This window comes from Ornithorhynchus anatinus, chromosome 16 (assembly GCF_004115215.2).
Source record: "Ornithorhynchus anatinus isolate Pmale09 chromosome 16, mOrnAna1.pri.v4, whole genome shotgun sequence".
Classification (NCBI taxonomy): Eukaryota; Metazoa; Chordata; class Mammalia; order Monotremata; family Ornithorhynchidae; genus Ornithorhynchus; species Ornithorhynchus anatinus.
The window spans coordinates 26,975,460-26,993,898 of record NC_041743.1 but is presented as its reverse complement, the minus strand read 5'-3'; the positions used below and the strand labels follow the sequence as shown (position 1 = coordinate 26,993,898).

General features: G+C 42.5%; 1 protein-coding gene across 2 annotated transcripts in view; it reads right to left on the bottom strand.

The window, feature by feature from the left end:
• GFRA1 (GDNF family receptor alpha 1) overlaps positions 1-18,439 on the bottom strand; it is a 203,779-nt gene that overhangs the window by 28,689 nt on the left and 156,651 nt on the right. For both annotated transcript variants that reach the window (XM_029080570.1, XM_029080571.1), the window contains 3 exons: positions 18,330-18,439; positions 12,904-13,038; positions 8,299-8,486 (listed from right to left, as the gene is read on the bottom strand). In XM_029080570.1, coding sequence (XP_028936403.1) covers positions 8,299-8,486; positions 12,904-13,038; positions 18,330-18,439 — 433 coding nt within the window. The remainder of the gene's footprint in view (positions 1-8,298; positions 8,487-12,903; positions 13,039-18,329) is intronic.

Sequence of the window (18,439 nt, the reverse complement as noted above, 5' to 3'; positions counted from 1 at the left end):
ATGATGATTTACAGAATCCCTGTGGGCAGCTTTTCTTCTTAAATATATTTTAATTTGGGCCAGAGGAAATTCTGACAAAGCCAAAAAGGATCTTGGCCATTTGAGGAGTTCAAACAATCAACTTCCCTGCACTACCAACTCCTCAAAATCGGTCTTGGTTTTTTTTCTCATTTGACAATGAGCCGGAGTGGACTTTGGCATTGCAGAAAGTCAAGCAGGGCAACTATGTCTGACAAAAGTAGTCAAGGCTTGATAAAGATGACTTGCCTGGCCCAAGTCGTTTAGAATATTGTGCCTAAGAGCAGTCAGCTTGGAGCCCTGTACATTCTCACACCATCCTGGCTTCCCTACCCCACCCCCACAAAAAAAGCCAACTTACCTGGCAAACACCCGCAACTTTGCCACAGGATCTCGTGGGTCAGACTGAGTAAACTGCAGATTGTTACGGTAGGGTGAGTACCCACCTCTCTATACTCAAGCAGTTCCAACTCCTGGTGTGGAGGCTGGTGCCTGCATGGGACAGGCAGAGTGGGGTGGGCTGGCCTGAGGCGACCAGACAAGACCTTGGGAGAGGTGGAGAGGAAGGGCACAAAAATGGGGGAGGGAATGGGTAGCCTCGGGCGAGCCAATGCTCAGTCTCAGCCCGGGCATACCCTGGCAGCTTGATGGTGCTGGTGGGGGCCACCCACTCACTCAGACAACACAGCATTAAATAATAATAAGCCCCCTTTTCCTAAGCTCCCCCTCCCTTCCACGTCACCTTGACTCGCTCCCTTGGCTCTCCCCCGGGGCTTATGTATATATGTATATATCTATGCTTCTAATTACTTATTTTAAGGCCTGTTTATTTGTTCTGATGTCTGTCTCCCCCCATCTAGACTGTAAGCCCATTGTGGGCAGGGATTGTCTCTTTTATTGCCAAATTATACTTTCCAAATGCTTAGTACAGTGCTCTGCACACAGTAAGTGCTCAATGAATACATTTGAATGAATGAATTTAAGCGCTTACTGTATGCCAGGCACTGTACTAATTGTAATTGGGTTGGACACAAACCTGCCCCAAACTGGGCTCACAGTCTTAATCCCCATTTTACAGATGATATAATTGAGGCACAGGGGAGTCACACATTCACATGGCAGTGCTGGGATTAGAACCCAGGTCCTTCTGACTCCCAAGCCCATTCTCTAGCCATTAGGCCACACTGCACCTGCATCTAAGCACAAATCATCCAGCCCCAGTGGCAGCTTTACTATGGGTACCACTGGATGGGGCCCGGGTGCTTGAAGATGTACGGGTCTCCTGGCCATATACGAGGAACAAGATGACGTTGAAGCTTTGCAGATGCAGTAGTCTCCCACACCGGGAAAGGGATGAGCCCCACCATTGGTGTCAAGTACCATTCTAAGTGTTGGGGTAGATACAAGTTAATCAGTTTGAACACAGCTCCTGTCCCACATGGGACTGACAATCTAAGAGGGAGGGAGAACAGGTATAGGATTCAACCAGAGGCAACGTTTTCATAATGATAGCCTGAAAACATCTGTGGCTGCAGATAAGTCAATTTCCTTTCTTGCTGTGCCGGGAACACAATTTAAAGGCCTCCTACTTAGCAAGAAGGGTGGGTGTCTCTTGATGTTTCAGCAGGATGAGATCTGAGGTCATTTTGGTAAAGTGGGGCCTAAAATGAGAATTACTGACCAAGAGCTGGGCCTTGTCGACAAGCCATGAAGCCCAGGTCACAGACTCCTACACTAGTTATATCAAACGTTATATTGAAGCAGCGTGGCACAGTGAATAGAGCATGGGCCTGATAGTCAGAAGGTCATGGGTTTTAATTCCAGCTCTGCCATTTGTCTGCTGTGTGACCTTGTGCAAGTCACTTCCCTTTTTTGTGCCTCAGTTACCTCATCTGTAAAAGGGGGAATGAGACTGTGAGCCTAGTATGGGACAGGGACTGTGTCCACCCTGATTTGCTCATAACCACCCCAGTGTTTAGAACAGTGCCTGGCAAATAGTAAGTGCTTAACAAACACCATAATTATTATTATTATTATTAGTCTTCAGAAAAGTTTCCCAAGCCTCCATATAGAAGGGGACACTGGAGCTAAAGTGACTGTCCTCCTGAGTCTCAGAACCACTCAGGAGGTCTACAGAGTACAGGTGCTCAGTATAGACCTCTGCACACAGTAAGTGCTTAATAAATACAATTGTTTGATTTCTGGTATCTTCTAGACTGTAAGCTCACTGTGGGCAGGGACCATGTCTACCAACTCTGTTACATTGTACTCTCCCAACCATTTGGTATAGGGTGCTCTGCACCCAGAAAGTGCTCAAATATACAATTGATTGGCCTTCTCAGGAGTGAGCAGTGAATCAGGGAAACTCAAGAAGGGTGAAGGTTTGCATGGGCTCTTGAGGCAGTGGCGGGGGGGAGGGGGTCATCCCTACTTCTTGGGGAAAGAATTAAAGGGTTTTTTTTATGATACTTCTTAAAGGCTTACTCTGTGTGAGATACTGTCCTAAACACTGGAGTAGATTCAAGCTTATCAGGTTAAACACAGTCCATTTTCCACATGGGACTAATCCCCATTTTACAGATACAGAAACTGAGGCACAGAGAAGTGAAGGTACTTGCCCAAGGTCAGAAAGCAGACAAGTGGTTGAGAGGGGATTACAATCCAGGTCCTTGTGACTCCCAGGTCCGTGCTCTATCACTAGGCCATGCTACTTCTCAGGTGTTATTTCGCTTGAGGTGGAACTGGGTGGCATTTTCCAGTTTTGAAACTGATCTATTTTAACTTGAAACTCACAGGAGTCCTACCCTACCTGAGCTTCTTTACCTCAAAGACAAATGCCAATAATGCAATGGACTGGCAACTGGAAACAAGAAACTCCCTGAAATGGGTTGGCTACAGTTTAAATCTCCCAGAGACACATACTTTAAGTGACAAGAACTGTTCCTTTTCTTTAAATCCCCTGAGTATTTTCCAGCCCCGAGACCACCTGGGTCCAGAAGGTGAAGTAAGCTGATGGAATTATTTACCTCTCTTTGTTTTTCACAGAACTACTTTGTACAAGGCAAAGAAACATGGTAACAATAGCACAGCCTGTGTCATTCTTGTCACCAATATGAGTGCCAATTAGTCCTGACACGAAAGCTTGGCAGGTTACTTAATACCCTGTATTTTACAACCACAGGGGTTGGTACTTGGACATTTCTATGACATTTTATATTAATCAATCAACTTTCCCTTTTTCATGCAAAAAAGTTCACTTAAAAGGAACAGCATATATACTTCATATAGACACATCTTACCAACACCCAAACGCTCACCTCTAAACCTACCTCAAAAGGTAACTAAGGCTGGTTTACTGACAATCATCCTTTTCAAAATATTTGCTTTCCATTTTTCCTTTCAAGAGGGAAATCTCTCAGAAATGTTAAGGCAGAAACTCAAGTCCCGGAAAGCTTTCATGTAGTATTATTGTATATTTAAAAATATTACAAAGGGACGCTTCTCATGGGAGGTGAACTTTAGAGCTGCCAAAGCATTATAACTTGTCCAAATCTGTTAAAAACGTTTCCAGAGTAGTTTAAGTCTGTTCTATTCTGAGCAATGACGTACTAGGTTGGGACAAAGTCAGCTTCTTGAAGCATTTCTAGGACTTTCTGGCTAATGAGAATTAAGTTGACATCTCTGCAGGCGCAGAAGGTCAAGAATGGGGAAAAAAGTCCTTAGAGAATTCCTCACAATGACAAGTATCCTAAATCAGCAGTAGGGGCAAGGTGATACTTCAGTTGGGGATGAGATAGATCTCTTCGCCTGCTGAGTGTCATCTTCCAGAGTTAAGGGATCAAAACTGATTCTTTCCATCTTTGCCATTGTAGATTGGCATGCAAGTGGGTTTAAGAAATTGTCCTCACTTGCAAATATTGGTTTCAGCACACAACACTTGGCTCTAGCTCTTCCTGAACCTTATTGGTATCCTAGAGATCAGGCTTCAAATATTTCTAGTAATGGCCTGAAGAAATGTTGCAGCAGGGGGGTGGGATCAGCTATGCAAAGAGTATTTTGCCCTTCCCCAGCCTGATTTCCTCTAGGCCTAGCCTATACTCTGCAAGCTCTCTTGACTATTTTTCACCTCTACTTGTATCTCTTTTTTTTAGCTTCTCTTTTTTTCCCCTTTTTCTCCCTCCTTATCATCTCCCTGCCCTGGAGAAACTGAAGACTTGGGAAGTTATTCCTCTTTGATCATTGTTATACAATCTCCAGAGCCTCTGAAGAAAAAGATAGCTGACCACTCCAGGATAAAATACAGTCTCATTACAAGGTTAACAGCCTGGCAGAAACAGCATAGCTTAAAGCAAAGGGCCATGAGCTGGGTTCAAGTTATTGGCCACCTCGGGGATAACGAATAATCCTGGATTTTTCTATTTTATTTTTGCCCTGTTCTAAACTTCTAAACATTCCCCAGAGGGGGTGAATATAAAAATACTAATGCCCATGAAATCCCATTAAACTCCCTAGTAAAAAAAGACAACCATGTAAATCTGTGCAAAATTATTATCACATCCGGGAAACCATAGAAAGAGTAAAAGTTTCCCCCACTCAACCCCCAGTTCCTCACCTCTATTTCTCATTCTTCTGGAAAGTTAAATGACAATTCCCAAGATAATCATCACCCTTTAATTGTTTCTTTTTTTCCCTTTAGGAATTTACTATGTTTGTCTCCAACGTATTGGAAAGAAGCATTGTTTTTTGGAGTTTGTGTGTTTCTTCTGGAGGTTGCCTGGGCAACCCAGCAGTGGAAACCTACATCTTTTCTCTGAAAAGTGGGAGTATTTTATGTTGGGGCTGAAATACTGGTCCTCCATGCAGCCAAGTCATATATAAGAATGAGAGTTTTAAATGCTGGCTGTATTAAGTGGGTTGATGAAAAATATTTCCTTGAGATAGGCCGAGATGGCATTATTTGTCTTGCCTTTGAAGTGATTTCTGATTTATTTAATGTTCATGGGGTGAGAACTCATATTTCCCAAAGCTTTTGATTTCATATGGCCTTTTAAGATTATTCTTATTTTGATCCCGGGTATTGATTTTTCAATTTAGTTGAGAGACACACTAAGTATCGATAATACATCTTCAGAATTGGTTTTCTTTCAGCCACACTTGCAACAGTTACAAGTCTCTTGATTACAAAGGACAGCAGAATAATACATAGTCAACATCATGGCACTGAGTGAAATTAGCCTTGGCTCAGAGACAAGAAGTGAGGTGCACCTACCCCACAAGAGGCCTTCTCTCTATAATAATAATAATTGTGGTATTAAGTGCTTACTCTGTGCCTGGCACTTGTCGAAGCACTGGGGTAGAAACAAGATAATTGGGTTGGGTACAGTCCCTGTCCCACAGAGGGCTCACCGTCCTAATCCCCATTTTCCAGATGAGGGAACTGAGGTACAGAGAAGTTAAGTGGTGTGCCCAAGGTCACACAGCAGGCTAGTAGTGGAGTTAGGATTAGCACCCAGGACCTTCTGAATACCAGGCCTGTGCTCTATCCACAAGGCCACACTGCTTCTCTTTAGTGGATGGCACTTAGGTGTGGGACTTGTAAACAAACGGTCCTTAATTTTGCACCTTCCAAATCTACCTAGAGGTACAAGTTACTGCCCGAGGACCTTCAACCTGCCTCTAACCCCTAAGTGACAACAATGCTGGCAGACAAGACTTGCTGGGGGGAACAACTGGAAGAGGGTCTGTTTTCCCTGGACAGTGGTTTTGCAAAGCTTGGAATACCAGGAGCCGCAAGGAGCTCTCTTAGGGTGGAAATTGTGCATAAGGGAGCGTGATCATTAATCAGTCTTTTCTAACACGTTCAACTGATTTGGATAGGATTTTACTCTTCTTTTCATGAACCAAGGAAAGCTCCATCACTCTCTGGGTCTTTCTATACGAAGAATTTGGGCTGAAATAAGGTAAACACCCCTACTCCTATGTGTCCCAACTTTCCCTTGAACTGTGCCTCGGTTATGACTTCATCTAATCACCTTGAAGAAACTACCCCAGTGGCATGAGAAGCCAGGCAGGGTAGGAAAGAGCAGAGGAGATGATTAAAGGGGAAAGAAGAAGGTGGTTGTTGATGGGGGTTAAAAGGGGAGGGAATGAAAGGAGGGAAGAAAGCCTAGGTGGTTTCCATTTGGCTACCTCCTGACACTCCTCCTCCACCCCCTTCTCCCATCTTAATAATGTTGGCATTTGTTAAGCGCTTCCTATGTGCAGAGCACTGAGGTAGATACAGGGTAATCAGGTTGTCCCTCGTGAGGCTCACAGTCTTCATCCCCATTTTACAGATGAGGTAACTGAGGCACAGAGAAGTGAAGTGACTTGCACACAGTCACACAGCTGACAAGTTTCCAGCTCACAGCTACTTTGATATATCAGTTCAATCTGTCATGAAATAATGTCAGTTCTACCTCCACGACACCTCGACAATCCATCCTTTTCTTCTCCATCCCAACTGCTACCACTTCGATCCAAAAACATATCGAGTCCCACCTTAACTTCTGCATCAGCCTCCTCGCCGACCTCTCCGCCTGCCGTCTCTCCCCTCTCCAGTACATACTTCACTCTGCTGCCCGAATCATTTTTCTGAAAAACTGGTAAATCTGTAACTCTCCACTCCTCACGAACCTCCAGTAGTTGCCCATCTACCGCTGCATGAAATAGAAACTCCTTTCCACGTGCTATGAGACACTCAATCAGCTCTCTCCCTCTTACCTCGGCTCGCTGATCTCTTACTTCAGTCCAACCCGTCCACTCCACTCCTCTAACACCAACCTATTATCTGTACCTCAATCTCATCTATCCCACCACCACCTGACCACTTGCCCCTTTCCTCCCTTGGGCCTGGAACTCCCTCCTCCTTCTCAGCTTCAGAGAAGCAGCGTGGCTCAGTGGAAAGAGCATGGGCTTTGGAGTCAGAGGTCATGGGTTCGAATCCCGGCTCTGCCACTTGTCAGCTGTGTGACTGCGGGCAGGTCACTTAACTTCTCTGTGCCTCAGTTACCTCATCTGTAAAATGGGGATTAAGACTGTGAGCCCTACGTGGGACAACCTGATTCCCCCGTGACTACCCCAGCGCGTAGATCAGTGCTCTGCACATAGTAAGTGCTTAACAAATACCAACATTATTATTATTATTATCTGACTGTTCACATCCCTTTCTCTACCATCAAAGCCCTGTCTAAAAACCACATCTCCAAGAGGCCTACTCTAAGCCCTTATTTCCCTTCCCCACTCTCCCCTCTACGTGGATTATGCACTTGGCTTTGCATCCCTAAAGCGCTTTGATACGCTGTAGAATGTAAGCTTCTTGCAGATAGGGATCACATCTACCAACTCTATTACATTATACTTTCCCAAGCACTTATTACGGTGCTGCACCCAGTAAGTGCTCACTAAATACCACTGATTGTGAAGCATTAATTCATTCTGAGATGTTGAGTCCTGATAATTCCAATCAATCACATATTTACTGAGCACTTACTGTGTGCAGAGCACTGTACCAAGTGCTTGGGAGAGTGCAATACAACAGATTCGGTAGATATGTTCCCCATCAGCCGGGACCAAGATGAGGGCAGGGAAGGCTCAGGATAAAAGACAAGACAGGAAGGGGAGGAAAGAAAGGCCATGGTCTTCACAAGATTTACCATCTGCTCAAGACAGTTTATATTGGAGGCATGGGCTAAATATTCATTATGAGATTCTACTGGAAGAGAATTCAGTACACACTGGGTGTGATGAGCTTTCTGATGCCGTCTGGTACATAGTAAGTGCTTAACAAATACCATCACCCCCCAAAAATAAAATCCTCACATCTGATTTTGACAAGCATGGTGAGTTCTGCCTCCACTATTTCTTACTGAAATAACAATGATGAACTACTTACAATTTATAATTCAAAGAGATTGAGTTAATACTTTTTCTTGAGCTAGTCTGGATAATCAATCATATTTACTGAGCGCTATGTGCAGAGCGAGATACTTCGGATTTATTTTTAGGAACATGTATGAATACAGTTTTTGCTCTATTTTAAGAACAGTCCTGCAGCCTAATATAAAGTAGCACTACTACTATTCACCCCCTGCTACTTAAGTCATCTGTGCATAAAATGCAAGATCGTAAGACTGTAAACATGAAAAGTACAATTTACTAGAATATCCATCTGAGAACCCGGAGACAAAGTGCGACATGTACTGCATTAACCGATCCACCTCCCTCCTCCGCTTCTCTTACCTGTAGATTTGCACATGGGGGTAAATCATTCTGGGTGGGGATGTCGTTCTCTGATCCCGGGTTGCCCTGGGATTTGTTGCTCCTGACTCTGAAGGCTGTGGTAGTTGTCGCCGTGGTAGTCTGGACGGGCAGGATCGGCTGCCACACATTGACGTCCGAGCCATTGCCAAAAGCTTGGATTGCGTTTTCTGCAGGGCAGAGGTTTGAAAAGGAAATAAAGAATTGCAGCAGCCAACAGGAATGGCAGCCCCACTGTTCTAATGCGGACGGTACCCTGACTTTTCTGAATGAAATGCCAATGGAGAACCTGAAAACTGGGGTTGAAATGCTTTGGCTCCCAGTTTATTTCTATACAACCTCCCTGAATGACTAGATTTTATTTTATACATAAATCAGAGCAATAACTCGATTTGGGGATTGAAGAAGACACAGTGAATCAAAGGCTCTAGCTCTTGTAACTTTATGCAGTGGGCCAATCACTAATGACTGTCAATTTGTTGACTTGCTTATGCTACTAGTTTTGTCCATTACCCATCCCCACCATAAATATGTAGTTGGTTTTAAGTAAGATGATGGTGTATTTTTGTGGCTTCCAGACTTCATAGCAAAATCTGCATAATTGGGTAGAAGAAAGACTACATAAACGAAAAGTTTAGAACTTAAAAGTTAAAAAGTTTATTATAATTTCATGGGATTAGAGATTGTTTTTATGGCAGGCGTAAATTGGTTATGTGGGTTTTTTTTTCTCCACAAAATGAATAGGAAAACAGTTTTTAATCAGGTCTTTGGGGATTCAGAATGGATTTAGGGATTTCTTATTTTAAATTCATTGTATAAGAAATCAAACACCTTCACTTGGGACTTGAATGAACCAGTTGGTAATATTTGGCTCTCAGCTGGTATCTTTCTATATGCAACACAGAATAATTTACATTTAATTTCCCCCCCAGGGTAACATGCCTTTTTCTTAAATTGTTATCCATTAAGTCTCCAACAAATTGGGAACCTGGTTTGGAAATCTTTTGTTGTTTCGGCTGGAAGAAACTGTTACAAATGACTTTTAAAAAAAAATTCTTGCCACTTTCCCTGGTTTAAATGGGGGAACGGGAGCTATCCGACTGCCCAAATTAAATACAGAAACCAAACCTTCCCCCCACTTGCTTTCAACATTAAGACAGGCAAGCAACTGAATAGGTCCTCTTGGAGAGTTGAAAAAAATACATGCAGGTACAACATTATGCTGCCAAGCGCTTACCCCAGTGCTCCGCACACAATAAGCACTCAGTACCACTGATTGAATGATTACGGGACTTGTTTCCCTGGTAAGGATATTCTAGTCTCCTGTTGAAATGGGCTACTGCTATCTTATAGAGGCTTAGCTCAAACTGCAGGCAGTAAGTTCACTGTACCACATACCTAAGTGCTGGACACTTTTCCTGCAGCTACATACACTTTCCCTTCCATTAAAGGGCATATGGCTTGATAATTACAATGTCTTTTCCAATAAACAAAAGGGCACGAATTGAAATAGTGTTAATGGTGTGTGTGGAAGATGAGCCACTGCAGTGACAAGTGGCCCAATAGTTGGAAGGGAATGGTCCAGGTTTGTGGCCTGTCACCTCTTTAGGAATTGATCTGTCACTCACATAACTCAACTCTGACATAATTCTGCTGTTTCCAGGGTTAATTCTGTAAACTATTGCATCGACAAAGTCAGTTCTGGTGCAAATTGCCATCCTCTCTAGCAATAACTTAATTTATAAATCTGAGAATCTAACAATTTGAAGGCAGTCCTTTTAGTGCACTTGCCATAAAACATTCTCAAAATCCCTTCTGCAGGAAGTCTAAATGGAGCTTCTGTGAAATATTCCAATATATTTTCAGACTTTATTTTTATTGAAAGGCCATTAGCCCTTCATTTTCCCTCCTCACTGAAATGCTATTAACCATGGACACCTTTAATTTCTTCACAAAGTGAAGGTCTCCCAGTTAGAGTGAAGGTAATTTTTCTCACCGTGACCTCTATTGTCACTACTTCATCTTCACTGAAACTTTTATTTGGACAGCAATAGAATAGGATAGGAGAGATTACTGTGCCTTTAAAAAAATGAATATTTTTTTACCAGAATGAGTATACCTACAAATAATCTGGTCCAGGGCCCTGCCTCCATACCCAGGCAAATGACAAAACCACTGAGAGCTGATGCTGTTCACTACCCTATTTTGAGCAGCTGTTTTTTTTTCTTCCAGAGCTCCTGCGATAAAGATCTCACAGTTTCTTTCAGTAGCCCGTTCCACTGTTTTATTACTCCTGATAGTCATCACATTCTTATGTTCACCTAAACTCTTATGGTTTAAGTCCATTTCTAGTCTTCTGCCAACCTGGCGAACACAAGGCAGAATTCTCATCTCATGAAGACTGGCATTATGTCCTCTAGACGTTTGCCCTTCTGATCTCATCACTTTAACCTTTCATCATAGGATCTACATCTTCAGCCCTCCAATGATTCCTGCCACCTCTTTCCTGACACTTTCCAGTTTTTTTATTACCTATTTCAAAGGCAGTGACCATAATTAAACTTGTCTAGTTAGGTTTTTGGACAGGAATCCTGTACTATTGCACTGTTCTCTCCCCAGTACTTAATACAGTGCTCTACATAGACTAAACCCCCAATAAAGACCACAAATTGACTGTTCTGTCCTTCCAAACCTCCCATAGGACCTTCATTAGAGATGGAACAGTGGGGCTGGATGAACCATTGGTCAAACTCACATTCTTGGGCCCAAAGCAGGGATAGCGAAAGGAATATTTCTGAACTCTGGCTTACCATACTCCTATTAATGATTTCCATTCGTGTAGGCTTTTTTTTTCCCAAAAATCACAGTGCTACATTGCCAGCTAATGATCAACTAGTGGCTGGCTTTGGCTCCTAAGGCTTTTACTGCTGCTATTCTTGTGTCTAGCTCATCTGGAATTTGTATTGGTTTTTGTTCTTAAGAGTGCACTATCCTATACTGGATTTGATTCCTTTTGCTTAGGGTGATTTTTCCAATTTACCCAGGAGACTTAACATTTGTCACCAGTCTTCAAAGTGTGGAGAGCCTCTATCAATATAATGTCATCTGCACATTTAATGAGAAGTCTCTTGCTTCTCTTATCCAGGTCACTGATAAGGATTCTGCATGGAACCAGACTTAAGACAATCCCCGGGGGATGTTGCTGGATCCAACCCCCAGATTTCTCATGTGAATGGGTCCAATTTTCCCACTGAAGTAAGCATCCAAAGGCAATAACCAGATGTCCAAATCAGAGGCATTTAAATGAATCTGAGGCACCCCGTAACCTGATGTAAGCACTCCATTTTAAAGTGTGGACAGTTACATTGCTCTAAAGGGAAGGCAGAAAGACTGGCCACCATCACTTCTTGAAAGTGAGATCACAGTTAAATGTTTCACATTTTTTTTTTTTAATGCACACTATCTAAATGAGAGGGTGAGCAGAAAGTCAGGACACGCCCCCCCACCTCAGAGTAAGTAGGGTATGTGAACAAAATAATATAGAAATAAAAATATTATTCATCTTAAGAGGGGTGTCTCATAATTTCTGCTCATCCTGTTCACAAAAGTCTTTAAGACCCAATGTCTGTTCAAAATATCCCTAAGGAACTGGAGCATGGAGTCATAGGGAAAGTCAGTGTTTAGAGGAGGTCAGTACTGGAACTAGATTTGATCTTGATTCCTAGACACTAGATCACGCTTGAAAAACGTGGTCAAGCTGTGTTCCTGACACGCAATCTGGACACACAGTTGTCCAGACCTACAAAAGGTCACTAGCACTTCAATCTTGCAATGTTTATGTGTGATATTGAAATAGTTTCAATAGGATTGGGGAATAGTCTGGCAAACCGAGAGTAAAAACTAAAGCAGTAATGTGTGAATCCTTGTCTGGCTAGTGACCTCTCCCGAGGCACTACACATCAATCCTATAACTGCTCCATCTCCTGGGGGAGACCTTTCCAAAGTCAGACCATAGACATGCCTGAAATACATAAAATGTTCCCAAATAAGGATTCACACACAGCTGTCGAAGTCCTAAAGCGATACGCTCAGTGAATTCACTCTCTGCATCTCTCAGCCTAGGAAAGGATTTTGGATTTATCTGTGAGCCAACATGGAGCATCCAGGAAAGCACTGATGTTAAAATTCCATTTGTTATATGAAAGCCTTTTGAGGCTTAATCCATCTAATTCATCTGCGTTCCTCAAACTGGATATTCCACCCAGGTTTTAAGATCCTTTGGAACAGGCAGAGTTCTAGATGCCAAGATCAAAATTTGATCTGAGAATGGAAACATTTTCCCCTCCCTCCAACATTATGTGCCTAAATCTTTTGGGCTGCCCTCTCCAGCCTCCTAAACTCAGGCTTGGCAGCGAATAATTCATCAGGTGATCAGGTGGATTCTGTACACCTAAGAACACTCTCTGCCTTTCTCTGCTGAATTATCCTAAGCACCAACAGAAACAGAGGTTCCTTAGTAGTGTGCTGTTGTTAGAAGAAAAAAGCCCTAAGCATAAAGGAGCAGGCTGAATTAAATGTTTTACTCACTAAGGCATGTATTGTCCTTGAAGAAATTCAGAAATTTCAGGCATTCTTCTAAATTATTGCCACTGTTGTTACAATCACACCATGGAGCCACACTCAGGCTGTTGGAGTCTATGTAGTTGGGCGTCATGACGGTACCTAATGGGCAAAGACAGGTTATTGCGGTAACGGTGGGACTGCACATCATCAATCAAGCAGGTATTTAGTGAGAGTTAACAGTGCACAGGGCACTGTACTAAGCAATTGGGAAAATACATGCAGAGTTGGTAGACATAATTCCTGCCCACAAGCAGCTTACAATCATCCTAAGAAACAAATGAGGATAATTCCATGACCGAAGTAATAGCAAACCCTGTGTATTCCAAGTAGTAAGTTAAGGTGAGCATAGCCTTCATTGTTCATTTAACCGGAAACAGAAACTAATTCAGACATTTACTGTGAAATGAGTGTTGGAATTCTCTGAGTTCCAGTTTGTTTTTTAGTTGTTTTTTTTTAATCAAAGTGCCAAGGACTCTGAAGTAACTGGAGAACAAACATGGACTACAAGAGCTGAGAAATGTCTTGAATTTTCTTGAAAAATTCACTAATCTTCATAAAAAGACATTAAATTGTTTATATTTCTAAAAATTTTAACCCCATTTCCTTTGGGGGGTGGGTGGGAATGTTTTTTAAGGAGATGTTGCCAAACTTCTGATGGTCCTTACTGGTAGCACAAAACCGAGGAAGAGTAGTGATCATACGTTGTGCAGTTGAGGTTCAAGTTCAAGGTTCAGTTGAGGTTAAAAAAAGAACAAATGCAGCACAAAGTGTTGAAATAATTCTCTCTTTGGGGCTTACTATGTGGTAAATTTGTGTCAACTGAAAGAGATGTGATCTAGCAATGAACCTCTTATTACCCTTAATATAAATTTTTCCCTAAATACCAAAATACTCTTCACAGGGTTTGGTGGCCCAGCCGGGAATATGATAACATTGCCATGAGAAACCAATGCCAAACAGGGAAATACAGCCACTAGCAAGCTCTGTCTGTTATACTCTTATATTGTACTCTCCCAAGCACTTAGTACAGTGCTCTGCACATAGTAAGCACTCAATAAATACAGCTGACTGACTGAACCAAGACTATTGTGCCACTAGCTAGTTTTTTCCCAGGTTTTATAAACCCAGCAAATTAGAGGGTGGCCAATAGCACATCAGTGCAAAACAAAAATCAGCACTTGGTTCACACATGCAGCATTGCTTTAAAAGGCATAGAAATGTGAGTCTCTTAGTAGAAAGAGGACAGTATGGTAAATCCTCAGAGGGATCATTTTTTTTTTGCACCTTCTATAAGAAAACGGAAACCAAATTCTTTTCATTTTAATGTTGAACAATCAGTTAAGTGCTATTTTAATTGAATTTTTAGACCTTGGAAAAAAGACATGTTAATAAAACTGATATCTATAAAGTGGAAGGGAAGACGTAAAAAAAATGAGTGCCTATTGCTCAAGCTCATTAAAACTTGGGAGTAGATAAACACTCCCTAGAGCCAACGTCTGGTCTTCTGGAGGAGAAAATAAGCAGTGCAAATTCTTAATTCTTCCTAAAAAAAAAAAATCAATAGTCATAGCAGTATTTGTTGAGCACCAAATGTGTGGAGTGCTGAATTGAGCCCTGTTATGCTCAGAGCACTCTACTGGGTACTTAGGAATCCTACAAAAGGAGTATAAGGCATTCAGACCCTGCATTCAAAGAGAACTTTCTTTTCAGTCGTATTTATTAACTAACTGAACGGACCAAAGCCATCGTGCCACTAACTAGTTTTTTCCCAGGTATTTATTGAGTGCTTACTGTGCACAAAGCACTGTACTAAGTGCTTGGGAGAGTACAATATAACCATAAACAGACACATCCCGCCTATACCGTGATCACAGTCTAGAGACTTTAAAAGGTCCCCTGGCCTTAAAAGATCCCCAACCAATTGATCAGTGGTATTTTTTAAGTGCTTGCTGGGTGCAAATTAATTTCTACTTTTGAGCAATGTGCTCCAATTTCTATAATTTGAAAACTGTCAACCAATATGCAAAAATATCTGTAAAGGTCTTTTCCTTTCTTATGACTTGAACACTCATGCCAGGGAGGAGTGGGGGAACTAGGAGTTTTAAGTTCCTATTGTAGAATTTAGAAAACAAAATATTGAAGTTTCCAACCAGGTCTATTGTAAACAAAGATAAGTGAGACTAATATAGATCACTGTTGTTGATAATGTTGCCATTTCAGTACTGGGTCTAGCCTAAATAAACAGCTTAACCTAAAAACATTTTGTTCTGTGGTTAGAAATAGAAAAATATTTTTACCACTAAATAGAGAGCTAGACTGCCAAAGAGAAACATGGAATCATCAAGAGTTTCTTGAAGAAACTTATGCCTTCTAAAGAATAAAATGCAGAGTTAGAATTTTTTTCCAATAAAACATAGTTCCAGAATTACCAAATCTTTCTATCAATAGGAGGGAATAGGAACAAGACTCATCAACAACTGTGGTCCTAGTGACCCGAAAGAAAGCTTTCTCCAGCTCCTCCCCCGACAATTACCTTTTCTCATCCTATTTACTCTACTGCTTCCTCCCTTGTTTGTTCATTACTTATTCCTTCCCCCAATTTACAGAGGTAGCTATGCCTACTTGGAGAAAATCATAGTTGTAGCAATGAGTTCCATGAAAACCCTTGAAAATTTTTATTTCTGGATTAAGTCTTCACAGTATCTTCAATAGTTCAAAAGGAAAAAAAAAACACTTGGACTCGGCATTGGCTGGCATGGGTAGCTGACCAGCTTAATCAATGCTCACCCACCAGTACCTGTTCAAAACATAGACTGTAGTGGCCCAATTACATCCTATTACCCTCCTGACAACTATGATTTCCTTTTCTTTCTAGTCTTCACTATGTTGTCTAAGATGCCAATTACAACAGTACTGAAATCCAAAGGGCATGCTGCAATCTTCTCTTCCTACCGAACATTACCTCTGACTCGCCGCCACTTCTCTCTCCTTCTTTTCCTCTCCCCCATCCCTTACCTTTACTCAGAAAATATTCTCCTTTTCTCTTGGCTCTTGACAAAGGAAGAATGGTGTTTCTCTGAGTACCCTTCTACTTTCAGTGAGCATTTAATGTATGCCGAGCACTGTATTAAGGGTTTCGGGGAGTACAAGGCAACAGTATACTGTACTAACTACTGTACACTGAACTGAATACTGAAATGGATACAAGGTAATCAGGTTGGCCACCGACCCTGTCCCAGTTGGGGCTCACAATGCATAGTGGATAGAGCACAACAGGCCTGGGAGCCAAAAGGTCATGGATTCTAATCCCGGCTCTGCCACTTGTCTGTGTGGTCTTGGGCAAGTCACTTCACTTCTCTGAGCCTCAGTTCCCTCATCTGTAAAATGGGGGCTAAGACTGTGAGCCCCATTTGGGACCTGGACTATGTCTAATCTGATTATCTTCTATCTACCCCAATGCTTAGTACAGTGCCTGGCACATAGTAAACGCTTAACAAATACCACAATAATAATAATGAGACAAAACATAAGAACCAGGAGTATATAGCTCACCCAAGTATTAACTCCAGATTATAGATAGTAAAGCTACAGGCAGTAGAGACCAACTCTTCTAACAGGACATTTTTGAGTCTCGAGATAGCTAATCCCTTTCCTTATACATCATTTCACTGAGCCCGCCTGACTTGGTCAAGTAGCGTGGCTCAGTGGAAAGAGCACGGGCTTTGGAGTCAGAGGTCATGGGTTCGAATCCCAGCTCGGCCACTTGTCAGCTGTGTGACTTTGGGCAAGTCACTTAACTTCTGGGTGCCTCAGTTCCCTCATCTGTAAAATGGGGATTAAGACTGTGAGCCCCACGTGGGACAACCTGATTCCCCTGAGTCTACCCCAGCGCTTAGAACAGTGCTCGGCACATAGTAAGCGCTTAACAAATACCAACATTATTACAATATGAGCTTATTTCCTCTGCATTTTTCACCCTATCGATTCATCAGACCAGTCAGTTTTTTCAAGATGAAAGAGCTCTAAGACAATACTGTACTCTGTCATTTCTCTATCTGTAGTTTATTTTAATTGCTGCCTCCCCATCTCTGTCAGTGGTATTTTTTATTGAACACTTACTGTGTGCAGAGCACTGTACTGAGTGCTTGGGACAGTGCAATATAAGAGAGTTGGTAGACATGTTACTTGCCTACAAGGAGTTTAGAGTCTAAACTGAAAACTCCCTGAGGGCAGGGATTGCCTCCACCAACTCTACTGTACTCTCCCTAGCATTTAGTGTAATAATGATAATAATGGTATTAGCGCTTACTATCTGCCAAGCACTGTTCTAAGCGCTGGGGTAGATCCAAGGTAATCTCTCAGGCTTCATCCCCATTTTACAGATGAGGTAACTGAGGCACAGAGAAGTTAAGTGACTTGCCCAGGTCACATAGCTGACAAGTGGCGGAGCTGGGATTAGAACCCTCGACCTCTGGCACCCAAGCCCCTGCTCTTTCCACTAAGCCACACTGCTGAACTCTCTGTACATTATAAGCCCTCAAAAGATACCACTGATTGATTGATAGCCCACTGTTTCGTCCGTTTAATGCCCTTACTTTAACCTACTCTCACTCACAAATGCCTTTAAAGGCTCTCAACCCACTTGCCCACCTTACCTGTTTACTCTGTTCACCCACTCAGTCCCCAACTTGCTCCCTTTGTTTCTCCCAATTGTGCATTCAATTGTTTATCTACACCATTTGGTCGGTACCCATTTTTAGCCTGTCTCCCACATCAGAGGGTAAAGCTCTTTAAGGGCAAGGAATGTGCCAGTTTTTTTTTCTTATATATTTTATGGTACCTATTAAGCACTTGCTATGTGTCAAACACTGGGGTAGATACAGGTTAATCAGGCCAGAAACACCCCCCTTCCCACGTGAGGCTCTAGGTCTAAGTAGGGGGAGAACTGGTATTAAATCTCAATTTTGCAGTTTAGGAAACTGAGGCACAGAGAGGGTGACCTGCCCAAGGTCATACATCCCGTAAGTGGAGGAGCCGGGATTAGAATTCACGTCCTCCAGCTCCGGGCTAGTGCTTTATCCATAGGCCGTGCTGCTTCCAAGGTGGTTAGTATCATGCATTCCACCACGTGACTACTAAGTGCTCAGTACAGTGCTCATCAACAGAGCAAGTGCTCAATAAATACTAGCAACTGACTAAAGTGGGAGCTCAATAAATATGAAATTTACTACTCCCTGTAATCCTTCTCTTTCAAGCCTTTAGGAAGGCCCTCCTTAAAAACTTCATTAAATTGCATTTGGGATTTATACAGTGCCTCGGAACAATTCGTGGCATTGGGGTTCAGAGGGATTTGTGTGCCAGAGGGCATTCCCTTCACCCCCAGACCTTACCAATAAGCCCGGAGTAGGCAAGAAGGCAGTCGGCATAGTTTTCCTTCAGGCAGCTACTGACGGACCGCGATTCAGGCTGGCAGTTTGTGAAAAAATCAGCAAGGCGAGAT